The sequence below is a fragment of the Schistocerca serialis genome, chromosome 2, assembly GCF_023864345.2.
Source record: "Schistocerca serialis cubense isolate TAMUIC-IGC-003099 chromosome 2, iqSchSeri2.2, whole genome shotgun sequence".
Classification (NCBI taxonomy): Eukaryota; Metazoa; Arthropoda; class Insecta; order Orthoptera; family Acrididae; genus Schistocerca; species Schistocerca serialis.
In genome coordinates this window covers 1,087,060,904-1,087,088,517 of record NC_064639.1, presented here as the reverse complement: position 1 = coordinate 1,087,088,517, position 27,614 = coordinate 1,087,060,904, and the positions used below count along the sequence as shown (strand labels likewise).

The 27,614-nt window shown below is 43.1% G+C and overlaps 1 protein-coding gene across 4 annotated transcripts in view; it reads right to left on the bottom strand.

Moving 5' to 3' along the window:
• The window catches only part of LOC126458530 (leukocyte elastase inhibitor-like), a 142,281-nt gene that overhangs the window by 70,972 nt on the left and 43,695 nt on the right, over nt 1-27,614 (bottom strand). For all 4 annotated transcript variants that reach the window (XM_050095634.1, XM_050095635.1, XM_050095636.1 and 1 more), the window contains exons 2-6: nt 26,365-26,464; nt 26,025-26,204; nt 15,978-16,185; nt 1,931-2,145; nt 123-308 (exon numbers count right to left, since the gene is read on the bottom strand). In XM_050095634.1, coding sequence (XP_049951591.1) covers nt 123-308; nt 1,931-2,145; nt 15,978-16,185; nt 26,025-26,204; nt 26,365-26,442 — 867 coding nt within the window. In that variant the 5' untranslated portion in view covers nt 26,443-26,464. The remainder of the gene's footprint in view (nt 1-122; nt 309-1,930; nt 2,146-15,977; nt 16,186-26,024; nt 26,205-26,364; nt 26,465-27,614) is intronic.

Below are 27,614 nucleotides of genomic sequence, written 5' to 3'. Positions count from 1 at the left end.
CAAAGGGTAGTGCGAACCTCTTTCGGGCAGATTGTGTGACGTTATTATGAGGAAAAGTTTACGTTAAATATTAGTTATTAAACATATCTGACTTATTATGAGTTTGAAAACATTAAACTCACTGTTATCAGAGTGTCTTTTAGAGACTTGAAGTATTCCATTTTGAATTTCGGTAAATATACAAAGACCTTGTTGTTGGTCATTCTCTTCACAATGTCCGACACATCAACTTTGTCAAGATTTCTCTCGAGCTCTTGCAAACCATTCACTTCTTTTGGTAACAATACCACCATATTCAGATTCCAATCCTGAGGAAGAAAACGGAAACTGATTAGACCGAATTCAAACATAGTTGCAGCAAAATTTCCAAGCGATACAAGGAGATATTTATGTATTTTTACTCCAGTTACGGTTCATAAAATTTTTTTATACATCGAGTAAGTATTTCTGTCCACGATTACCATCTTCATACCCGAGTATACACAGTTTGCTAATCATATCGAGTCGGCATTGTGACTGCACCACTTTTACATATGTCGGCTCGATATGATTAGGAAGTGTATGTACTCAGGTCTGAAGACCGTAATTATGGACCGAAATTAATTACCTGATGTCAAAAAAAAATTGTGATTCGCACCTGGAATATAATATGTATAAAATTGATTAGGTAATCAGAAAATATCTTTCCACTGTATCTTTTACTTGGGCCATGAAAAAAGATAATTTTACAATAAAAATAAAAATTTGTCCATTTAGAACTACAACATAAGGAGAAACAAGTTTCTAGTTGTGGGCATTTCCGTAACAGCTGTATATAACTTCCAGTAGTTCACAAGAGAAACGCCTTTTTCATTCTGAACATGAAATTTTTTTATTTAACTTAAGCACTCAGACGCGTTTCGCCTTAGTTACAATGCATCTCGAGAGAGCGACCTGGAACACAACACGATTTTTTTACATATAGGTTATCGTTTATACGTTCAGGCTATAGATTTAAAACAGTTCATTGAAGTTTTTACAGTAAACTATGCAGAAGACGTTTTTCTTGTGAACTACAACAGTATAAGGAGTTTTCAAATGAAAAGGTACGCATTGTCGCAGCAACCAAACCATCTGAAATTGACGTTAGCCGCTTTGGGATAACGTACTGACATCTATGGACGCGATGGAAGCGTCGTTACCTATCCCTAAAAAATTCAAAGTTGCGTTCTCAGCAGACAAGGTGCAGCTCTCCGTATTTTTCGACGTCCGAGGTCTGATACTCATCGACTATATCGAGCTAGGAGAAACCATTAAGTCATTAAGAGTGACGTGTACTATTAGATACTCTGTAGCCCACCCAAGTAATCAAGAGAAAACGGCCTGAGCTGCTTACCGGATAGTAACTGTGCTCGGAAAAAAAAGAAAAAAACAACTCAGAGAAGCCCTTTAACTCAAACGACGAACTGAAGGACACAGGGAACTCTTCGGCTCTTGAAAAAGTGAAACTGAAATTGTTGTGCTCAGACCCCTGTTGATTACTTTTCAATAAACACTTCAGTTATACCTACAGTAATGTTTCGTACCTTTTCTTTTGAACACACCTCATAATACTCATGAAATTTTTTGCAACTTAAAGTTCTGAAGTGCAGATGTAACTAGAGCTTGCGCTATAACCTCATTAAAATCCTGCAGGGTGTACAGCCTCGCGATCTTATGAAATGCTTAAAATACTGAAACTCTAAAATAACCTGCAGTTGCTTAGCACAAGCACTGAGAAGGGGTTTTAATGAGAGTGACACCGGCTGCAGAAACGTGGTTATTTTAACTCGTAACATTTCTGTCCTTTGAAATATTTATGCAAATTTTTATTTAATTCTCACTAGTAGTATTGCTCATTCCTAAAATTATATGAAGAATTAAATATGTGGAAAATTGTGAAGCAAATTACCTTGTAAGGAAGCATAAGCGCCTGCGTATTTAATTCAGTTAAGTCAGCATACTGGAAATCGCCCTCGACGTACATCATTTCAACATCTTCCGTCGTTCCCGACGGTAAATGGAAAGGTGTAGGCTTGGTTTCATCCTCGTAAAATACCTTAAGCCATGCACCCTTAAAGTAAATAGCGTTGACAAGCACCATGAGTGTTTCAGCATCCAAAACGCCTGTGAAAGTGGAACACCAAATGTAGAAAGGGAGAAAAATCGTTTTTGTATTACGATACAGGATTGCAACAAAAACTTCATTGATAATTTTACAAAATGGACTCGTAATGCATAAGAAATGACTGTTACAGGATAAAAACGAAGTACGATTCCATTGTTGTGATGTTCGCTCTACTGATAACATTTTTACTTGGACTCTGTCCAAATCATTGGTTACACATGCCAACGATGGAAAAACTTTTTTGCTGAAAATACCTTATTCTTATGTCTTTTAGGGCGGGAAATCCAACTATGATTCTTAAAAAAACTGTATCAGCCACCATTTCTTCACATTTTACAGCTAAATTTATTAAATTAAGCGATTTTTTTAAAAAAAAATTAACAGCTTTTATACAGTTAAAATAATTTTAAAAGGAGGTGTAATGAAGTAGATGACGTTGGTAGCACTGCTGAAAAACATTTTGTGGCAAAAAAATGTCAGTTATAGAGGGTGATTCAAAAAGAATACCACAACTTTAAAAATTTGTATTTAATGAAAGAAACATAATATAACCTTCTGTTATACATCATTACAAAGAGTATTTAAAAAGGTTTTTTTTCGCTCAAAAACAAGTTCAGAATTGTTCAATATGGCCCCCTCCAGACTCTCGAGCAATATCAACCCGATACTCCAACTCGTTCCACACTCTCTGTAGCATATCATGCGTAACAGTTTGGATAGCTGCTGTTATTTCTCGTTTCAAATCATCAATGGTGGCTGGGAGAGGTGGCCAAAACACCATATCCTTAACATACCCCCATAAGAAAAAATCGCAGGGGGTAAGATGAGGGCTTCTTGGAGGCCAGTGATGAAGTGCTCTGTCACGGGCTGCCTGGCGGCCGATCCATCACCTCGGGTAGTTGACGTTCCTTTTTCGTAGGACTCTCCATACAATTGATTGTGGAATTTGCAGCTCTCTGCTAGCTCTGCGAGTCGATTTTCCTGGGCTGCAAACAAATCCTTGCTCGATGTGTGCTACATTTTCATCACTCGTTCTCGGCCGTCCAGAACTTTTCCCTTTGCACAAACACCCATTCTCTGTAAACTGTTTATACCAACGTTTAATACACCACCTATCAGGAGGTTTAACACCATACTTCGTTCGAAATGCACGCTGAACAACTGTCGTCGATTCACTTCTGCCGTACTCAATAACACAAAAAGCTTTCTGTTGAGCGGTCGCCATCTTAGCATCAACTGACGCTGACGCCTAGTCAACAGCGCCTCAAGTGAACAAATGTACAACTAAATGAAACTTTATAGCTCCCTTAATTCGCCGACAGATAGTGCTTAGCTCTGCCTTTTGTCGTTGCAGAGTTTTAAATTCCTAAAGTTGTGGTATTCTTTTTGAATCACCCTGTATTTCTCTGTTAACAGATGGTGTTTTGTTTACTGTCAGCCGAACCTCATTATCCCGTTTCCTGTACGTGTGCTCAGTACAATGTCTAATCGTGGTTGTAAAAACTCTGCAGACAGTTTTTGTTGTATTTGTGGTGAATTTGTAATTACAAAAGACCAAAGAAACATTACAGACTTTGTGAAAAAGGTTTATCTATCATACTTTGGATCTAAACTTGGTGATCAAGAAAAATCTTGAGTGCCGCATAAGGTATGTTATGTGTGTGTTGAAGATCTGAGAAAATGGTCCAAAAAGGAGAAAAAAGCCTTTAGATTGGCCGTTCATATGGTACAGAGGGAGCCAAGAAATCATTCCGATAATTGCTACTTTTGCATTGTTCGTATTACTGGTCATAATTCGATAAACAAGAAGGTAATAAGCTACCATAACCTTCTGTCTGCCATCCGACCGGTAGGGCATGGTGTAGATTTGCCAGTTCCTGAACCACCAGATGATTTAAATTCTATTCCAACAGAAATATTTTCTGACGCACAGTGTGATTTAGATGAACCAGATGATGATGAATTCCACTGTAATACAGAAAGTGTAGAGCCCAAACTGTTTACTCAGACCGAGCTTAACGATTTGGTTCGGGATTTGGGCTTTACGAAATAAAAAGCTGAATTGCTTGGCTCTAGATTAAAAGAAAAGAAATTGTTGACAGTTGGAACCGGCATCTACATGTATAGAAGTGAGAGCAGCAATTTTCCACGTTTTTTCAACAAAAAGATGATTTAGTATACTGCTCATACATTCCCAGTCTGATGAATGAGTTTGGTATTTAATACAAAAAGGAAGACTGGAGGCTGTTGATTGATTCATCCAAAACTAGTTTAAAGGCTGTTGTATTACACAATGGTAACATGTATGCATCTATACCTGTTCGACAGTCTGTACATATGAAAGAAAGCTATGAAAACTAAGAAATAGTGCTAAATAAAATAGGCTACTCTGCTCATGGTTGGATGATATGTGGTGATCTAAAAGTAACATGCATGCTTATTGGTAAACAAGGTGGCTTCACCAAATTTCCATGTTTCTTGTGTGAATGGGATAGTTGGGCTAGGGATTAACAGTGGTGCAGAAAGAACTGGCCTCAAAATATAAAGTTAGGCCTAATGAAACAGTTTCTAAAGGCTTTTTCCTAAAAATGGACCAAGTTTTAAGTATCTCTGCCAAACGTTCCCATGCCTTTCAGAAGCTAAACGAAAATAAGGCGTCTTTGTCGTGTCTGACATTAGAAAATTGATGTTTGATGTTAATTTTGAATCCATAGTGACCTTAAATGAGAAAGGAGCATGGGTATCATTCAAGCAAGTCTTTGCAGAGTCAACTTTTTCATCTCATCTCACTTGCACCCTACATCCACAATTATCTTTTGGATGTATTCCAGTCTATGTCCTCGCCTGAAGTTTTTATCCTCTACTGCTATCTAGTACTACACAAGTTATTCAGTGATATTTTAACACATGTCCTATTGTCCCTCCCGTCATCCTGTCAGTGCTTTCCATGTCTAAAAGTCTGGTGATATTCCTCAAGTGTCATTTATTCTTCACTTCAACTTAAATAGCCGTTTGGTCGCCACTTCCACCAACGATTTTAGAAACTCCAAAGCAATATTATCTGTCCCTGGTGCGTTACCTGTGGTGTGCGTACTGTAAGACCTTCGGTACACACACCATCAGATTATTTGACTTGTCGCTCTAGCGAAGTAGGCAAGTGTCAGCAATATGTCTCGTGGTCTTATCGTGGCGTGTTTATCTTCTGCCGTTAGGTCAGACGATAGAAATGCCACTTGCACGCTTAGAGTAGCAGATTGACGGTGACCAACTTTAAACAGAACTTGATTAATTTTCACACACATTTATTAAAATAATAACAATCATAAACCTTACTTAACTTGATTCTGGATGCTATTTACAATTGACAATCTGAAGTTCCTTTGGTCTTGGTACGTTAATCTTATTCTCCTGTATCTCTGATACTTGACAAAATGTCTATACATTTATGTTCATGGCAATGTACAGGAAAATGATAATCTTATTAGGCGCAGACTGAAACTTGACTATAGACTGGTACAGACTAATGCAGACTGGTACAGACTGACGCAGACTGACTAATCGGAGATCTGTACACTCGTTATAATAACTCGAGCGTTCAGGTATCACTGCGCGAGTGCGATCCGCGAGGAGAAAAGGTTCTACGTTAGCAGCAATCTCATTGGCTGCGTGACATATTAATACGCGGATTGGCGGAAGCAGAATTTGGTCCGTCTCTAAGGCAGCGCCATCTCGTAGTGCGGAGGCGGACGAATGCTGCGCCTGCGCTGTTGTGCTTAGCGGGGCGCGCTCTAGTGGGAAAGTTGTGTACGCGCTGACTACGTGGAACTATGTACACAACATTACCTGATGCAGGTGTTGCAAACTCCGCCTCTAATACTGGATACCCTATGTCTTCTATATCAACTCACATTTATTGGTCTACCAGGGGATTTCTAAAACTAAGTTACATACATTATTGAATGATGAATTACGCTTCAGAGTGACTCTGATACATTTCAATGATTTGCAACATAGTCACCAAGTCTCTTTCAACGCAGATCGTAACAGTCCACCAATAGCTCATTTCCTTGACGATAGAAATCCGCGGCTTGGTTGGGAAACCATTCGAGAACAGCTATGTGAAGGTCCTCAGCGTTGAAAATTCTTTTTTTCTCTGTCCTGAAACATTTACTAGGCATTGTCGTTTGTGGACGATGTCGGCGGCCTTTCTTTTTTGTCCTTGCTTTTCGATCAGCAGCACCCACGTTCCTTCGGCCTAAGACAAAGCGTTAGCGCCATTTCACTGCGGCTGAAAGCGAATGATAGCATTTGGTCCCTGTACCACCAGAATTTCACGACGATTTTGTGTGCAGTTTAGACGTTTTGCCAACAAGAATCGTACTGCTACATGTATTTCTACTTTCGAGTACGTTTCCAATTGCAGCACACATTCCCTCGCACGGTGTGATGCTCCAGAACCTTGTCTGCAGGAAACCCGGAACATGTTTTCTCTTCTGACTACGCGCCATTCATATTGTGCATACTCGTAGCATGGGACGACCTGAACACCTGATGTATCACGTCATTCGACCAGCCCAGCTCCATTTTCCACCGTCTTCCTCCATTACTAATATTTATTGGAAAGGAGAAATGTTCAAATGTCTGTGAAATCTTATGGGACTTAACTGCTCAGGTCATCAGTCCCTAAGCTTACACATTACGTAATCTAAATTATCCTAGGGACAAACACACACACCCATGCCCGACGGAGGACTCGAACCTCCGCCGGGACCAGCCGCACAGTCCATGACTGCAGCGCCCTTAGACCGCTCGGCTAATCCCGCGCGGCTGGAAAGGAGAATCACCGATCACTTGCGGTGGCATAAAATATTTTGTGGCGGGCAGCTTTCATGAGCTTTTCCACTCCCTCATCTTATTTGTCGACACATTATTTGAAAAGGATTTTAAAGCTATTGAGGTATCACAAGCAATAGACGAAGTTGAAAAACCACAGTACCAATAAATAACTCCAACTAAGAGACGATATATGATTAATATTAACTGATTAAAACACCAATACAAATGCATAGATGACTTACGAAATGTCTCAAAAAAATCTGAGTCGAGAGTTGTAGTCTGTCAATTAAATCCAATATTTAGGGATATGTGTGTCAACCAAATTCGGGTAAAAAAAATGGCTCTGAGTACTATGGGACTTAAACATCTGAGGTCATCAGTCCCCTAGAACTTAGATCTACTTAAAACTAACTAACCTATGAACGTCACACACATCCATGCCCGAGGCAAGATTCGAACCTGCGACGTAGCGGTCGCGTGGTTCCAGACTGAAGCGCCTAGAACCGCTCGGTCATAAATTCGGATTGGAATGTAGACTGTAAACGCCTTTCAGCCATCTAAATTTCCAATTGTTACTTTATTGTGCAACCAGTTTTAGCGATGTACGAGATCTGTTCAAAAAATTCCGGAACATTCGTAATTTCGCGCCAGTGGTGTGTTGAAGCGAAATGTGTTTGGCATCCCTGCACACACCTGTGCTTAATGTATAACTGCCGGAAGTTTCATCGTTGTATGTCTGTTAGTTATTTTTCAGTGCCGAGTTTGCCAATTTCGACATGGCAGAGTTACAAGAGCAACGCGTCTGAATTAATTTTTCATGAAACGCAAGAAAACCTTTATAGAGACACACCAAATAATGTAGGACGGCTACAATGATGAGTGCTCAAGCAGTATTCGGTTTTACGAATGGTTCACACAGTCCAAAAATGCCCGGACAGAATTTAAAGATGACTCTCCTTCAGGAGTCCCTTCGACGTCTTCAACGCTCATGTCATGAACTTCAATGAAACTGTGCGTACCGGTACGAAGACTCATTGTCCGAAACAGTGCAGAAGAATGTAACAATTCATTTCGATCACGTCATGAAATCCTGACACGGCATCTTGGAATGCATTGTGTTGCCGCCAAGTTCGTCCCATTGCTCATGAGTCAAGACCAGAAAGACCGTTGCCTGGGAATCTGTGAAGAAGTTTTGGTTCGCGCAAATGAGAACGAGAAGTTCCTTAAGAGAACCATAACTGATGATGAGACGTGGGTCAACGGCTATGACGATGAGACCAAGGTTCAGTCTACACAGTGAGTCGGGAAAGGTTCTCCAAGACCAAAAGAGCTCGTCAGGTCAGATGTCAAAGCCATGCTGATAGTTTTCTTTGACTCTGAAGGATTAGTTCATCATGAATTCGTGCCACAGGAAAAATTGTTAATCTGTGGTACTATCGGGACGTGTTGCGACGCCTGCGAGAAAATGTGAGAAGGAAACTGCCTGAAATGTAGCGAGACAACTAATGCCTCTTGCCTCACTATAACACACTCGCACATTCATCCCTGTTGGTAGGTGACTACTGCACAAAAGATGAAATCAATGTGCTGCCTCATCATCCAGAACTCGCCCCTGCGGACTTTCTTTTTTTTTATTTCCAACGGTGAAAAATCCGCTGAAAGAACGAAGATTTACAATGGTAGACGAGATAAGAGAAGATTCGTAGACTATGCTTCTTGCGATCCACCAAGAGGCGTTCCAAGACTGCTTCAGGAAGTGGAAACGGAGTTGGGAGCGGTGCATCAATTGTGCAGGAGAGTACTTCGATGGAGGCTGTGCACAATAAAAAGCGTAGAGTTCCGCAATTTTTTGAACAGACCTCGTATTACACCATCTTCAGGCCCTCTGACCGACATGTAGGCGGATGCCCACCACTGGTCCAATCAAAATGAGGGCTAGCATTCAATGACTGTTGTACGTGGGTTTTTGACACAGCGTTCGAAGGGATCGCTATGTCAAAAATCTACGGATACCAGTCAATGAATTCTGGCCCCTATTTTGACTGGACTAGAGGTGGGAATCTACCTACATGTCGGTCAGAGGCCGAAACTCGTTGGTCAGTACGATAACAACTGGAAATTTAGAAGGCTGAAAAGTGTTTTGGTTCGACATTCTGTATTGAACAGCCGAGGTCCCGCAACCATCTGTGTAAAGATGGACATACAGAGACATTCCTCTCGGTTTTTGATTTGACCTTCCTGTACTGATTTCCGTACTTCTGTAGTTTTAAGCCTTCTATCCTCCAATCAATTCGTTTAAATCAATATACACCGACGGAAAAAATCCCAACACCAATAAATAATTAATGTAGAGTAATGAAATTTCCGAAATAAATTTAAGTGATTAACGTTCCAAGTTCACGGCTTAATGTAAGTGCGAAATAAGCTATAACAAATGTGAAACGCTGGTACGCTAACAACCATTGTAGCTGCCAGAATGCTCCGTGCATTCGAGGGCAAGTTAATTATTATCCGCAAAGTAGTTATAAAATTTTATTCTGATCAAATAGGAAACTTACAAGAACATCATTTTTCGACATGGTCTCCTTGTGTTTCAACGCATTTGGTCCATCATTGTACAAGCTTCCTGATGCCCTCTCAAAAGAAGGTTCTCGGTTGAGCTGCGAGCCACGAATGCACCACATCTTTCACTGCTTCGTCCGAGGCAAATCGACGACCCCTTAATGCCTGTTTCAGTGGACCAAACGAGTGATAGTCAGAAGCGGCAAGATCGGGACTATTTGGAGGATGATCCAGTACTTCAAACTTGAGTTTCTCGAGCGTTTCAGCAGTGTGGGCAGCAGTATGAGGACGGACATTGTCGTGCAACAGCACCCCTTTTCACAGCAAACCTCGGCGTTTGCTTCGAATTGCAGGCTTTAGCCTGGCAGTAAGCATCTCACTGTAGCGTACACTGTTTATTGTTGTGCCCCTTTCCCCACGATGTTCCAGTACTGCACCTTGTGCGTCCCAAAAAACCGTAAGCATCAGTTCTCCTGTGGACGGTTCGGTCTTGAACTTTTTCTTCCATGGGGAATTTGGACGATTCCATTCCATACTCTGCCGTTTACTCTCCGGCTAGTAATGATGGATCCACGTTTCGTCACCATTACTGATCCTGTCTAGGAAGTTGTCCCCTTCGTTACCATATCGACCCAAATGTTTTTTTTGCAGATGTCCAAGCGCGTTTGTTTATGCAACCGTGTGATTTGTTTTGGAATCCATCTTGCAAAAACTTTATGAAACCCAAGTCTCTTGAGGATGATTTCGTAGGCAGAACCGTGACTAATTTGCAGACGATGTGCCACATCGTCAATAGTTAATCGTCTGTCTAAGAGAATCATTTCACGTGAACGCTTAATGGTTTCTTCATTTGTGGCGGTAAACGGTCGTCCGGCTCCTTCATCGTGCGTAACACTTGTGCAACCATTTTGGAATTTTTCAATCCATTCGTAGACACTCCGTTGTGGCAAAACACTGTTCCCGTATTGTACAGAAAGTCTTCGATGAATTTCGGCCCCTGATACGCATTCCGACCACAAAAAACGTATCACTGAACGTTGCTCTTCTTTGGTGCAAATAGACAGCGGAGCAGCCATTATTAATAGCACGGCAGTGATAACGAAACTAACCTATCAGCTTGAGTATTGCCAACATATAACAACAAATAAATAAAGCATGCGTCATCAAAATAAAACGACAGTACTACCAAACTAAACAAAAATATAACTAAATTGCGGATAATAATTGACTTACCCTGGTACATTGTGTCGTACAGGTGCCAGATTTCAGATTGTGGAACGAAGTTTCGTGCCTGTTGCACATTCACTTACTCCGTCAATAAGGAGATCGTTAATGCTGTTTGTGGATGACGCTGGAATTGTCAAATGATTTCCCATACATGCCCGATTGGAGCAAACCAAGGTACACTACTGGCCATTAATATTGCTACACCAAGAAGAAATGCAGATGATAAACGGGTATTCATTGGACAAATATATTATACCAGAAATGACATATGATTACATTTTCACGCAATTTGGGTGCATACATCCTGAAAAATCAGTACCCACAACAACCACCTCTGGCCTTAATAACGGCCTTGATACGCCTGGGCATTGAGCCAAACAGAGCTTGGATGGCGTGTACAGGTACAGCTGCCCATGCAGCTTCAACACGATACCACAGTTCATCAAGAGTAGTGACTGGCGTATTGGTGCTCGGCCACCATTGACCAGACGTTTTAAACTGGTGAGAGATCTGGAGAATGTGCTGGCCAGGGCAGCAGTCGAACACTTTCTGTATCCAGAAATGTGGACGTGCATTATCCTGCTGAAATGTAGGGTTTCGCAGGAATCGAATGAAAGGTAGAGCCACGGGTAGTAACGCATCTCAAATGTAACGTCCGCTGTCTTCAAAGTGTCGTCAGCGCGAACAAGAGGTGACCGAGACGTGTAACCAATGGCACCCCATACTATTACGGCGGGTGATACGCCAGTATGGCGATGACGAATACACGCTTCCAATGTGCGTTCGCCGCGATATCGCCAAACACGGATGCGACCATCATGAAGCTGTAAACAGAACCTGGATTCATCCAAAACAATGACGTATCGCCATTCGTGCACCCAGGTTCGTCGTTGAGTACAGCATCACAGGCGCTCCTGTCTGTGATGCAGCGGCAAGGGTAACCACAGCCATGGTCTCCGAGCTAATAGTCCATGGTGCTGCAAACGTCGTCGAACTGTTCGTGCAGATGGTTGTTGTCTTACAAACGTCCCCATCTGTTGACTCAGGGATCGAGACGCGGCTGCACGATACGTTACAGCCATGCGGATAAGATGCATGTCATCTCGACTGCTAGTGATACGAGGCCGTTGGGATCCAGCACGGCGTTCCGTATTACCCTCCTGAACCCACCGATTCCATATTCTGCTAACAGTCATTGGATCTCGACCAACGCGAGCAGCTCTGTTGCGATACGATAAATCGCAATCGCGATAGGTTACAATCCGACATCTATCAAAGTCGGAAACTTGATGGTACGCATTTATCCTTACACGAGGCATCACAACAACATTTCACCAGGCAACGCCGGTCAACTGCTCTTTGTGTATCAGAAATCGGTTGGAAACTTTCCTCATGTCAGGACGCTGTAGGTGTCGCCACCGGTGCCAGCCTTGTGTGAATTCTCTGAAAAGCGATTCATTTGCATATCACAGCATCTTCTTCCTGTCGGTTAAATTTCGCGTCTGTAGCACGTCATCTTCGTGGTGTAGCAATTTTAATGGCCAGTAGTGTAATATGTTCTTAGTCTGTAGAAAATGTTGGGTCGCAGCAGCAGTAAGTTGGAAAACATCCCCTGGAATGCTGTTCATGAATAGCAGCACGACAGATCGAATCGCCAGACTGAAGTACATAGTTGAGGTCAGAGTGTGTGGGATAACCACGAGAGGACTCCTGCTGTCATATAAAATCACACCCCAGACCGTAACTTCAGTTGTAGGTCCAGTGTGTCTACCATGCACACAGGTTGGTTGCAGGCGCTTAACTGATCTCCTTCTACCCAACACACGGCCATCACTGGCACCGAGGCAGAACCATCTTTCATCAGAAAACACAACAATCCTGCACCCTGACCTCCAATGAGCTCTCGCTTGGAACCACTGAAGTCACAAATGGCGGTTGTTTGGTATCAGTGGAATGCATGCTATAAGGTATCTGGCTTACAGCTGTCCTTGAAGTAACCGATTAGTAACAGTTCGTTGTGTCACTGTGGTGCCAACTGGTGCTCAAATTGCTGCTGCAGATGCATTACCAATCGCCAGAGCCATACGCTGAACACGATAAGTCTACCCTCTCGGTAGTGCCACGTGATTGTCCGGAGCCCGGCCTTCTAGCGACCGTACATTCTCATGACTATTGCTGCCAGTAGTTACGTATAGTGGCTACATTCATGCAAAGTCTTTCTGCAGTGTCGCAGAAGGGACATCAAGCTTCTCATATATCTAGTATGTAAGGTGTCAGGCAAATCCAACACCTTCGATGAAAACCCTGACATGATAGCAATTCCGGCAGTATGTCACATAGCTCCGAATAAATCCTGACATTAAATTAACCAAAGTAATACGATCAACGAGTGAGCAAATGGAATACCACAGACTAACACAAGAACGTCTAAATGCATGTCATATCTTCCCACTGTGAAACAGACGCAGTTCCGAGGGAAGAAACGAGAACAGAAGCCGAGAGCAGAGTCGTGTAGGCTAGGAGGCCCTACGATAAGGGACGCACACTCACGTCGCCATCCGACCGCCAGGACCACCCCCCAGCCCATGTTAAAGGATAGAGCCCTCCAGAAAAACAGTATAGATCTTACGATAACACTAAAAGAACCACACCAGCTGAAAGTTTTAGCGTGAGACTATACGCGTCTCTGTTACATTGCAAACGTTAAAAACATTGCTCCACCACGGAAAGTATAATGTTTCTCATTGGATAGACAGAAGTTTTGTAGGCAGAGCTTAAGGTTAACATTGAGACCCTGATTGGTCAGTTGAATACACAGCCAGACAGCTTTTTTTAAACCAACTTCGGTAAATTGTAGTTAGGAGAAGTTAGGAGAGAGTTGCTTCCGAGACGGCGAGGTGCGTGGAGCTGCGCCGCCCGCCGTCTCCTGACGCTGCCTAAACACTGACAAGGTAATGAACACACGCGGTGCCGCCATAAGGCTTCACTCAGAACTGCAGAAGTCTGTTACATCCCCTTTTTACGTAATACTAGTGTCGATCGTCAATTAAACTTTGTGGTATTCACATTTGCTACTAGAAGTTAAAATCTGGAACGCGATGATTTTTCTGTTATATAATTATTGAGAAGCCACATCAGCCACTGTAATTTATGACAAGTGTAAATAAGTAATTAAAGATAATTGAGGGTCACTGTAGACCATGTTGATAGTTTTCTCTTTTATGAAACTTAACTTAAATCTAGATTATAGATGTGATATGGCATAGGTCATCCTTCGGTCTATTGTAGAACTTGGAAACCCATTCAGGGAATATTCGTTCACATTTTTGTTGAACGCAGTCGGTTTTTATCATCCTGTATTAAAATATTTCCTTTTATCAATAGTGCAATTTATAAACAATGTTTTGTGAGTAGAATAAAAATTCCAATGGTAAATTTAACTACTTTTTCGACGTTATTCTACCAGCTAACTAAAAATAGGAAAGCCTTGAACCCCTTCCACTAAATTTAGTTAGTATTAAGATTCTTTTACAGGGAGTGCAGTGGAGCTGACGCTGAAATCATTAAGTATTTGATTATATCATCGCTAGTCTCACTGAACTCTTCTGAACTCTACATGCCATGTGTGGTCTGGCGTCTCCTTACCAGCAACAGGTCCCAGGTTCAAACTAGTCAATTCCCTAAAAAACACGCTCAGAGCGTCGTTGCGCGAAAGTCGCAGGGAGACACGACTTAGAACAAACAGACACCACGCAGAATGTTGGAAGTACACAATCTCGTACAAACTCAGTGAGGTGTTGCTTATTGTTTCTTCGTCATTTTAAAGTCATTATTAACTAACATTAATTCACTACGTTCAATCTCAAAGGTAACTAACGTTCGGGACCTTCACAGCCCGTGTTTAAAACAGACCTGATTTTCACCCTCATAATGACGGTACTAGCGAATTTTGAATGGACGTCATCTTTCAGGTGTAGAAACACATCTACCAACTTCCGTTTATTTCACACCATTCCTTCTTGGTGATGCACTTTTTTCCGTCAGTGTATTGTAAACACGATTTGAATGTGAAAAGTACTGGCAGTCTGTTAGGCGCCCTGATTTCCTTTCTGATCGACTGACTCACATCGAAATTTGGTCTTCAGCGTGACTAGAAATTATAAAAATGATAATTTGGTTCAAAAGAGAGTTCGTGCCTCTGACGTAAGGCTCGGTACACGGCACAAGACTGACGTCATACGCCTACGCTTGAAAAAAAAAAGCTACCACAGTTTTTATTTAGTTAAGTCGTTTGGACCGGACAGCTTCAGATGGCACTTGGCACAACACTCCAAAAAATCATACTGAAAGCCGAGCAAATAGACAAATTTGTTGTCTGTTTTTTATTGCTCAGTATAATCTGAAACATCAGATGAATACTTAGACCTGCAACCCTCGACAAAGAAACGACTCCACAGCAATTATATTAAAAACGGCTCTGAGCACTGTGGGACTTAACTGCTGTGGTCATCAGTCCCCTGGAACTTAGAACTACTTAAACCTAACTAACCTAAGGACATCACACACATCCATGCCCGAGGCAGGATTCGAACCTGCGACCGTAGCAGTCTCGCGGTTCCAGACTGTAGCGCCTAGAACCGCACTGCCACTCCGGCCGGCGCAATTATATTAACGACAGTTGTGCACTTGAGCGACTAGTACTAGATGGGGCTGGATCTTTATGGCTAGAAATTTATATATATATATATATATATATATATATATATATATATATATATATATATGTGTGTGTGTGTGTGTGTGTGTGTGTGTAGTGGTAGCAGTAGCACACTGGCCTCGAAATGTTGGCATCTGGGCTAGAGTCTCTTTCCAGGATAGTATTTTGGTGCCGTACATTCCTCTTGTGCCATACTTAGAGCTATAACACATTTAATTTAATCCCCGTAATAACATTTCAGCACTTATCAAAGCTGATTTTAGAAGCTTCTGCTATCGCAAGAATACGAGGAGGCATTTAGAATGCATTACACGACTACAAGGAACAATGTAGTAATGAAACTACAAAACATCCGCTAATGAATGGATTCATTTTCTTTTGGTTTCCTAGGTGAGAGGTATTGTTAGGTCTTTATCACCTCCACTTAAATAGGCAAACAGTAAAAGTAAAATAATTTATAAAAATACGATTTTAAAAAAGCTCCATTACCCTCCTTAATTATATCTTTTATCTTTCCATTAGTTTTATTTTCAATCCAGTTGTTAATTGTTTTCCTGGCCTGTTCTGATTCGGCAAAGTTAATCTGCTCCACTCCAGCAAGGAACCTGTCAGCAGTTTTCTTGAATTCATTCTTGATTTCTGAACCAGTCCGAAGATATATTCTGTTCGCTATGTCAAGTAACACATTTTGAGATTCCTGGAACAAAAGTTTGCAATTTAGAACTACAAAAAAAAAAGTTACTCAGTATTTAATAACCAGAATTTATTCGGACCTACTGATTACTGTATACAAACAATGACTACTATTATAACATCGATCGGAGTTAGTATTCAAGGTATCTGTATCTGTAATGACCTTCATTTATGTATAAGTTACTAACCAGCAGCAGATCAGTGTCGATGATAGCAATCAAGCGTTGTATAATAAAAGAAAAATTTCTCACTGCATTTTCCATTCTGTGCACAAGGTTTATTTTTGCTTGTCAAAGTGAGCTATTTGTGATCCGACCATTTGTTAACCGCGGTTGCTTTAAAACAAGGACGGCAATATTTTGTCTCACAGACCGTTACCGGGCACGAGTGCAAAGCACTCAGCCTCGCTGCCTCATTCCCCCCCCCCCTCCCCCCCTCCCAGAACCAGGCATTTCTTTCGACAATGCCCGAGCGCGACGTGAGGGCAGAGAGAACGTTGAAGACATAATTTCTGTCTGGCACAAACTGCCAGCATATAGAGAGACGCAGACAACTTTACGATCAAGTAATCAAGTAATTGTGACTTATTTAGATTCATAGTCGAAAAAAGGTCTTTCACACAAATATACCCATCGAAATACACTCCTGGAAATTGAAATAAGAACACCGTGAATTCATTGTCCCAGGAAGGGGAAACTTTATTGACACATTCCTGGGGTCAGATACATCACATGATCACACTGACAGAACCACAGGCACATAGACACAGGCAACAGAGCATGCACAATGTCGGCACTAGTACAGTGTATATCCACCTTTCGCAGCAATGCAGGCTGCTATTCTCCCATGGAGACGATCGTAGAGATGCTGGATGTAGTCCTGTGGAACGGCTTGCCATGCCATTTCCACCTGGCGCCTCAGTTGGACCAGCGTTCGTGCTGGACGTGCAGACCGCGTGAGACGACGCTTCATCCAGTCCCAAACATGCTCAATGGGGGACAGATCCGGAGATCTTGCTGGCCAGGGTAGTTGACTTACACCTTCTAGAGCACGTTGGGTGGCACGGGATACATGCGGACGTGCATTGTCCTGTTGGAACAGCAAGTTCCCTTGCCGGTCTAGGAATGGTAGAACGATGGGTTCGATGACGGTTTGGATGTACCGTGCACTATTCAGTGTCCCCTCGACGATCACCAGTGGTGTACGGCCAGTGTAGGAGATCGCTCCCCACACCATGATGCCGGGAGTTGGCCCTGTGTGCCTCGGTCGTATGCAGTCCTGATTGTGGCGCTCACCTGCACGGCGCCAAACACGCATACGACCATCATTGGCACCAAGGCAGAAGCGACTCTCATCGCTGAAGACGACACGTCTCCATTCGTCCCTCCATTCACGCCTGTCGCGACACCACTGGAGGCGGGCTGCACGATGTTGGGGCATGAGCGGAAGACGGCCTAACGGTGTGCGGGACCGTAGCCCAGGTTCATGGAGACGGTTGCGAATGGTCCTCGCCGATACCCCAGGAGCAACAGCGTCCCTAATTTGCTGGGAAGTGGCGGTGCGGTCCCCTACGGCACTGTGTAGGATCCTACGGTCTTGGCGTGCATCCGTGCGTCGCTGCGGTCCGGTCCCAGGTCGACGGGCACGTGCACCTTCCGCCGACCACTGGCGACAACATCGATGTACTGTGGAGACCTCACGCCCCACGTGTTGAGCAATTCGGCGGTACATCCACCCGGCCTCCCGCATGCCCACTATACGCCCTCGCTCAAAGTCCGTCAACTGCACATACGGTTCACGTCCACGCTGTCGCGGCATGCTACCAGTGTTAAAGACTGCGATGGAGCTCCGTATGCCACGGCAAACTGGCTGACACTGACGGCGGCGGTGCACAAATGCTGCGCAGCTAGCGCCATTCGACGGCCAACACCTCGGTTCCTGGTGTGTCCGCTGTGCCGTGCGTGTGATCATTGCTTGTACAGCTCTCTCGCAGTGTCCGGAGAAAGTATGGTGGGTCTGACACACCGGTGTCAATGTGTTCTTTTTTCCATTTCCAGGAGTGTATTATAGCACTTTAGCAAGCTCATTATGAAGACTTGGAAACTCTACGTGGGGAAAGCACTATACAGGGTGTTACAAAAAGGTACGGCCAAACTTTCAGGAACATTCCTCACACACAAAGAAAGAAAAAATGTTATGTGGACATGTGTCCGGAAACGCTTACTTTCCATGTTAGAGCTCATTTTATTACTTCTCTTCACATCACATTAATCATGGAATGGAAGCACACAGCAACAGAACGTACCAGCGTGACTTCAAACACTTTGTTACAGGAAATGTTCAAAATGTCCTCCGTCAGCGAGGATACATGCATCCACCCTCCGTCGCATGGAATGCCTGATGGGCTGATGCAGCCCTGGGGAATGGCGTATTGTATCACAGCCGTCCACAATACGAGCACGAAGAGTCTCTACATTTGGTACCGGGGTTGCGTAGACAAGAGCTTTCAAATGCCCCCATAAATGAAAGTCAGTAGGGTTGAGGTCAGGAGAGCATGGAGGCCATGGAATTGGTCCGCCTCTACCAATCCATTGGTCACCGAATCTGTTGTTGAGAAGCGTACGAACACTTCGAGTGAAATGTGCAGGAGCTCCATCGCGCACGAACCACATGTTGTGTCGTACTTGTAAAGGCACATGTTCTAGCAGCACAAGTAGAGTATCCCGTATGAAATCATGATAACGTGCTCCATTGAGCGTAGGTGGAAGAACGTGGAGCCCAATCAAGACATCACCAACAATGCCTGCCCAAACGTTCACAGGAAATCTGTGTTGATGACGTGATAGCACAATTGCGTGCGGATTCTCCTCAGGCCACGCATGTTGATTGTGAAAATTTACAATTTCATCACGTTGGAATGAAGCCTCATCCGTAGAGAGAACATTTGCACTGAAATGAGGATTGACACATTGTTGGATGAACCATTCGCAGAAGTGTACCTGTGGAGGCCAATAAGCTGCTGATAGTGCCTGCACACGCTGTACATGGTACGGAAACAACTGGTTCTCCCTTAGCACTCTCCATACAGTGACGTGGTCAACGTTACCTTGTACAGCAGCAACTTCTCTGACGCTGACATTAGGGTTATCGTCCACTGCACGAACAATTGCCTCGTCCATTGCAGGTGTCCTCGTCGTTCTGAGTCTTCCCCAGTCGCGAGTCATAGGCTGGAATGTTCCGTGCTCCCTAAGACGCCGATCAATTGCTTCGAACGTCTTCCCGTCGGGACACCTTCGTTCTGGAAATCTGTCTCGATACAAACGTACCGCGCCACGGCTATTGCCCCGTGCTAATCCATACATCAAATGGGCATCTGCCAACTCCGCATTTGTAAACATTGCACTGACTGCAAAACCACGTTCGTGATGAACACTAACCTGTTGATGGTACGTACTGATGTGCTTGATGCTAGTACTGTAGAGCAAAGAGTCGCACGTCAAAACAAGTACCGAGGTCAACATTACCTTCCTTCAATTGGGCCAACTGGCGGTGAATCGAGGAAGTACAGTACATACTGACGAAACTAAAATGAGCTCTAACATGGAAGTTAAGCGTTTCCGGACACATGTCCACATAACATCTTTTCTTTATTTGTGAGTGAGGAATGTTTCCTGAAAGTTTGGCCGCACCTTTTTGTAACACCCTGTAGACACCGCGGACAGTTTTAACGTAAAAAGATTTGCAATTAAAATTGGAATTACTTTGTAGGTAAATCAGTTACATCCGCACATCCGCAGGGTCGCTTTCAACTGATTTGGCTAACGGCCTCGAAAACTGCTCGAGAACAGATGTAGGACTGATTATGTCCTCAAAATCTTTGTAACACCAACCTTGTAATTCTTTCAAGACCACACTCAATTCTTCAGACCTCGTATTTTCTTTAACGCTTGTGAGCTTAGGGATCTTTCTACATTTACATCCACGTGATTACTCTGCTATTCACAATAAAGTGCCTGGCAGAGGGTTCGATGAACCACCTTCAAGCTGTCTCTCTACCGTTCCACTCTCGAACGGCGCGCAGGAAAAACGAGCACTTAAATTTTTCCGTGCGAGCACTGATTTCTCTTACTTTATTGTGATGATCATTTCTTCCTATGTAGGTGGATGCTAACAGAATGTTTTCGCAATCGGAGGAGAAAACTGGTGATTGAAATTTCATGAGAAGATCCCATCGCAACGAAAAACGCCTTTGTTTTTACGATTGCCACTCCAATTCACGTATCATGCCTGTTGCACTATCTCCCCTATTTCACGATAATACAAAACGAGCTGCCCTTCTTTGAACTTCTTCGATGTCATCCGTCAGCCCCACACGATGCGGATCCCACACCACACACCAATACTCCAGAATAGGGCGGACAAGCGTAGTGTAAGCAGTCTCTTTAGTAGACCTGTTACACCTTCCAAGTCCTCTACCCACAATATTATCTATGTGATCGTTCCAGTTTAGGTTATTTGTAATTGTAATCATTAAGTATTTAGTTGAATTTACAGCCTTAAGATTTGTGTGACTTATCGCATAACCGAAATTTAGCGGATTTCTTTTAGAACTCATGTGAATAACTTCACACTTTTCTTTATTCAGGGTCAATTGCCACTTTTCGCGCCATTCAGATATCTTATCTACATCATTTTGCAACTCGTTTGGGTCATCTGATGATTTTACAAGATGGTAAATGACAGCATTATCTGCAAACAATCTAAGACGGCTGCTAAGATTGTCTCCTATATCGTTAATATAGAACAGGAACAATAGAGGGACTATAACACTTCCTTGGGGAACACCGGATATTGCTTCTGTTTTACTCGATGACTTTCCGTCTATTACTACGAACTGTGACCTTTCTGACAGGAAATCGCGAATTCAGTCACACATCTGAGTCGATATTCCATAGGCACGCAGTTTGGTTAGAAGACGCTTGTGAGGAACGGTGTCGAAAGCCTTCTGGAAATCTAAAAATATGGAATCACTTTGACATCCCCTGACTATAGCACTCATTACTTCATGAGTATAAAGAGCTAGTTGTGTTTAGCAGGAGCGATATTTTCTCAATCCGTGCTGACTGTGTCAATAGATCGTTTCATTAAACGTACTTCATAATGTTCCAATACAGTATGTGTTCCAAAACCCTACCGAAAATCGACGTTAGTGATGTGGGCCGGCCGCGGTGGTCGTGCGGTTCTAGCGCTGCAGTCCGGAACCGCGGGACTGCTACGGTCGCAGGTTCGAATCCTGCCTCGGGCATGGATGTGTGTGATGTCCTTAGCTTGGTTAGTTTTAAGTAGTTCTAAGTTCTAGGGGACTGATGACCTAAGATGTTAAGTCCCATAGTGCTCAGAGCCATTTGAACCATTTGATGTGGGCCTGTAATTCGACGGATTACTCCTACTTCCCTTTTTGGGTATTGCAGTGACTTGAACAATTTTCCAGTCTTTAGATATGGATCTTTCTGTGAGCGAGTGGTTGTATATAATTGCTAAATATGGAGCTACTGTATCAGCTTACTCTGAGAGGAACCCGCCTGGTACACAATGTGGACCGGAGGCCCTGCGTTTATTAAGTGATTTAAGCTGCTTTGTTACACCGAGGATATCTACCTCTATGTTTCTCATCTTGGCTGTTGTTCTTGATTAGAATTCAGGAATATTTACTTCTTCTTTGGTGAAAGAGCTTCGGAAAACAGTATTTAATAACTCTGCTTTAGTGGCACTGTTATCAGTGACTTCACCGTTGTTATCGCGCACTGAAGGTATTGATTGCGTCTTGCCACTGGTGTGCTTTATGTATGACCAGAATCTCCTTGGGTTTTCTGCTAGATTTCGAGACAGTTTCGTTATGGAAATTATTAAAAGCATCTCGCACTGAAGTTTGCGCTATATTTCGGACTTCTGTAAAAATTTGTTGGTATTGAGGATTTTGCATTCTTTTAAATTTGGCTTGCTTTTTTCGATGCTTCTGCAACAGCGATCTGACACGTTTTGTGTACCATGGGGGCTCAGTACCATCACTTATTAATTTATGTGGTATAAATCTCTCAATTACATTCGATAGTATCTCTCTGAAATCATTCCACAACTTTTCTACGCTTATATGATCTGATCGGAAGGGGTGAAGACTGTCTCTTAAAATGGCGTTAAGAGCATTTTTATCAGCTTTTTTAAATAGATATACTTTGCGTTTCTTTTTGATGGTTGTAAGTGTTACGGCATTCAGCCTAGCAGCAGGCCTTGTGGTCGCGAATCCCTGTATTCGTCACGATACTCATTATTTGTCCAGGATTATTTGTTGCTAAGAGGTCAAGTATGCTTTCGCAACCATTTACGCTTCGAGTGGGCTCATGAACTAATTGTTCAAAATAATTTTCTGAGAAAGCATTAACTATAATTTCGGATAACGTTTTATGCCTGCCGCCGGCTTTAAACGTATAATTTTTCCAGCATATCGAGGGTAGATTGAAGTCACCATCGACTATAATTGTATGAGTGGGGTATCAATTTGAAAGGAGACTCAAGTTTTCTTTGAACTATCCAGCAACTATATATCTTCTGAGTCAGGGGGTCGGCAAAACGATCCAATTAATAGTTTAGTCCGATGCTGTTTCGCAGGAACTACCTACTTCAATTTCACTACAAGGCAAACTACTTCTGACAGCAATAAATACTCCACCACCAACTGTATTTAATCTATCCTTTCTGTACACTGTTAGATCGTTCGAAAAAATTTCGGCTGAACGTAATTCCGGATTTAGCCAGCTTTCTGTACCTATAACTATTTGAGCTTCAGTGCTTTCTATTAGGGCTTGGAGCTCTGGTTCTTTGCCAACTCAGCTAGTCAATTTACAGCTATAACACCAATCGTCTCTTCAACTACCTTACTGTGTTTTACCTGCCCACTTTTAGACGGACGTCCCTTCTGTGGTTCTCTGAGACCCCCTAACCTAAAAAAACCGCCCAGTCCCTTCCACACAGGCCCCGCTACCCGTGTAGCCGCCTCCTGCGTGTTGTGGACTCCTGACCTATTAAGAGGAACCCGGAAACCCACCACCCGATGGCGCAAGTCAAGGTATCTGCAGCCTACACGGTCACGGAACCGCCTGGGCCTCTGATTCAGACCCTCCACTCGGCTCTGCACCAAAGGACCACAGTTGGTTCTATCGAAGATGCTGCAGATGGTGAGCTCCGCCTTAATCTCTCAAGGAAGACTGGCAATATTTACCGTTTCTGCTAGGTGCCCAAAACCAGAGAGAATTTCCTCCAGTTCATAGCGACACACATCACTGGTACCGACATGAGCCACCACCTGCAGTTGGCTGAACCCTGTACTCTTCATGGCATCCGGAAGCACTCTTTCCACATCCGGAATGACTGCCCCCGGAATGCACACGGAGTGCACACTGGCTTCCTTCCCCTCCTCGACAGCCATGTTCCCAATGCGCACCTGACGTTGGAGCTCCAACTGTCAGCAAACCAACCCTCTGTAAATTCCCAGACTCTGTGTGCCGAGAAGCTTCCTCTGGAACAGAGTGGACGACTTCATCCGGCTCAGAGACATCGTCAGCCACAATAACGCCTGAAACCTGTTCGTCCAACGAACTGGGGAGGCCCTAAGATCGGCCCCTCGGAAAGTCTTTCGCTGCCTGCCAGACTTTGGGATGATCTCCCACTCAACCACAGGTGAAGGGCAGGCAGTACCTGGGGCGGCCACAGCAATGGACCGATAGGGGGACACGTGGGACGTGCTCGACGTCCCTAGCTTCCCCGCTTCCAATCCCCCACAGTGATGCCCCTTGGCAGCAGCCTCAAGCTCTGTGACGGAATCCAACACAGCCTAGCTGTGAGCGAAGGATGTCCAACTCAGCTCGCATCTGTACACAGCACTCACAGTTCTATCCATTACTACAGTCGCTCCTGTTTGAAGCTCGTAAAAATATGGAACAAACGAGTGGTGTACTCGGCTTATTAGCAGCAGGAATTCGAAGTACTCTCTCACTAACGGTCTAAACAACACTGAGCTACACTATCCAAAACAAATAAAAGCCTATACGATACGAGGGTCGATAACAACGGCAGTACTGTACGCCACGATGTTATTAAAATAAAAGCTTGTGATTAGTAAGCACTCGAACATGCAAGAAATGACAAGAATAATCTGGTAACTACACAGGTACGTGTAAATAACTCGCTCCTGTTGGAAGCTCGTAAAAGTATATAACAAACGGTGTACTCGCCTTATTAGACTTTATTGTCTTTGTCAGAATGTGTCCCTTCTACAACAGGATTTTCTTTTTAAATGCATCGCCTCAGAAAGAAGTTACCTTGCAATGTATTACCGTGGGCTACCTTGCTGTGTACCATTTACTGGCGAATAGCCAACGCGGATACAAAAAAGACCATTCTTGTGAAACTCAACCAGCTCTTTCCTCACGAAGTAATGAGTGTTATTGACTGGGGATGTCAAATTGTTTCCGTGCCTTTAGATATCCAGAAGGGTTTTACGCCGTTCCTCACGAGCGACTTCTAATTAAATTGCGATCCTATGGAGTATCGTCTCAGTTATGTTACTGGATTTTTGATTTCCTGACAGGAAGGTCAGATTTCGTAATAACTCAACGGAATGACATCGAGTAAAAGTATTAGGTGGTGTTCCCCAACGAAATGTTATGGGCTCCCCGCTGTTCCTGATCTACATAAACGATTTAGGAGACAATCCGAGTAGCCCTCTTAGATCTTTTGCAAATTATGGTATCATTTACCGACATGTAAAGTTACCAGATGATCATACGATTTATTTGTAGGACACTGCAAAATGTAACGTATGTACTAAAGAAATTGCTTACACTATGCCTGTCCACCCTCTTCTGGAGTATTGCTGTGATGTGAGGAATCCGAATGAGATAGGATTACCAGAGGACATCGAAAAAGTTCAAAGGAGGGCAGCTTCTTTCGTATTGTCGCGAAATACGGGAGAGAGTACCACGGATATGGTACAAGAATTGGGGTGTCAGTCATTAAAAAAAATGGCATTTCTCACTGCGGCAGGACCTTCTCATGAAATTTCGATCACCAAAATTCTCCTCAGAATGTAAAATATTTTATCGGCGCTCATCTACATAGCGAGAAATGATCATCATAATAAAAAATGAGAAATCAGAGCTCGTTCGGAAAGATGTAAGTGTTCGTTCTTCCTGCGTGCAGCTCGAGAGTGGAATGATAGAAAAGTAACTACAAGGTGGGTAGATGAATGCTCTGCCAGGCACTTACTGTCAATTGCAGAGTAACCATGTAAATGTAGATGCAGATCAACTCATGCGATGTACTATACTAGACTGGGTCGCGGCCACTCGCCTAGAACCAAGTTGCTATCGACCGAGTTCATGTGATGGGGAGGTCGCGTCTACGATGGTGTCTGAGCAAATCTAACTTAGGTGGCTGGTGGGGCTATTAAGGCTCCTTACACCGTAGGTCTTTAGTCGCTATTGCTGATCACAGGCATACAGCACCTAGAAACGCATCCTTGCGTGTTGGCAACTGCAGAAGGCGCTGGTGCAGAACACCTGAGGATCAGTTTGTTGTTGGTTTCTCAGAGAACATACAGCAGTTAACTTAGTGATAGTGGTTTTTACACAGTTATATCAATACCGTGTGAAAAAATGAGTAAGCCGATAAATAATAATAATACATGATCTTTCATGACTGCAAAAAGTGCCATTGTACCAAAACAAGCAATTATCAGTTTTCACAGATCTAATTTGTAAACAACTTAGACTGGTACTTTGTACTCACACTTAGCTGATGCATAAGGGCATTAATTCCATTGTCTGTGAGCTGTTTGTCGCGGGGAAGGTGCAAACCTCGCTCCAATTCGTCTGCTGTGTCGCCCTTTGCTCCGAAATACACCAGAGCGAGAACTACTTGGATGCTTAAGGGTGAGAAAAACAGATTCCCCGGTTCGTTCGCCAGCACCTGAAATCAAACGCACATCTAAGTGAAAATGCGGCATTAACGTTGTTGCTGAGTTATGGTCCATGTGCCCAGGATCTCTTGCACGTGAATAGACGATGTGTAGTGATCTACATTGCTTCTGTATCTGGCGAGCAGTATCTTTAAAATTTGTAGTACTAACCTTGTACAAATCCACAGTGAAGTTGATGTTTGAATGGGATATTGCATCGATAGCAGCTACGGCGTTGGTGTCTCCCATGGCGCCGTAAAATTACAGCCACCTAAAGAGAAAAGAGAAAAGAAAAGGGCTGCAATGAGTGACTTGTGTGGAAGATACCGTTGCTTTACAAGGCCTTTCAGGTGCCGCCGGTAAATATGTGGAAGTTCACTAAAAGTTCAATAACAATGTGTTGTATATTCAAGTTAATAACAAATCATTATGTACTTTAAACTGAAACAGTCACGAAACTTCTAGAGATATTCAATTGCTAACAGAATACAGCTAATCATATCTCTTTAAATTTTATTTATTTATTTAGTTTTCAATCTCGCTGGGACCATGCGAGCGAAAGATACTTGGTCATCGCACGAGTCACTACACAGTTTACAGAACGATGATTAGGAAATTGTCTGGCAGAACACGAATAAATAACACATTACAGAGATAAGTTATGAACTAATGTGAGGAACTCCAGAACAGAATACAAGGACTATGCAACAAGGAAACTCTCCAATGTGGATCTGAATACTTGGGGTTTGCCATGCAGTTCTTTCAGTTTGCTGAAAGACTGTGAAAGGTGGCTACACTGAGCCACAGCGCCAGAGATTGCGCCAAAGAGTATTATTCAGTCGCCACCACTGGCAGTTCTGGTCGAGATGTGGTAGTACTCAGTGCTTGCTGAGATGTCGTAGTGAAGGGTGCTGGTCGAGAAGTCGTAGTGGAGAGTGCTTGTTCCATATTTTATGCAGTTGTTTGATGGGATAGACAGCAGATGTTGTTCTAATGGAGATATTGTAATGATCAGAGTGCTTTTCGTCAATATATATGAAGGTCAAATATTCCCTGTTTTTTAATTATTTCAGTGTCTTAAATAATGCGTCATTACAGGTTCAGTCAACAAAGCACCTGGCTTGTGTTCTTGTATTAGAGTGATTCTGGTTTCCTTACGCAAGTATAGTATTTTTTTTAATTACTTCAGTATAAATGGTATTTAAAATTTCTTGTCTTCTTGAAGAAGAACCGTGCCAGATGTGTACGTTGAATAACACTCCCACACACAGAACAATTACACTTGTGTTTTGGTTTCGTAGGTTTTATAGTTGCTGGGGACTTAATTAATTAATTGTGTTCACGAAAATTTTCTTTCATTCTTTGTTGTTATTCTATGCAGTCAGATTGCGTACTAAAACTAGTCAGGGCCAACCGTTTAC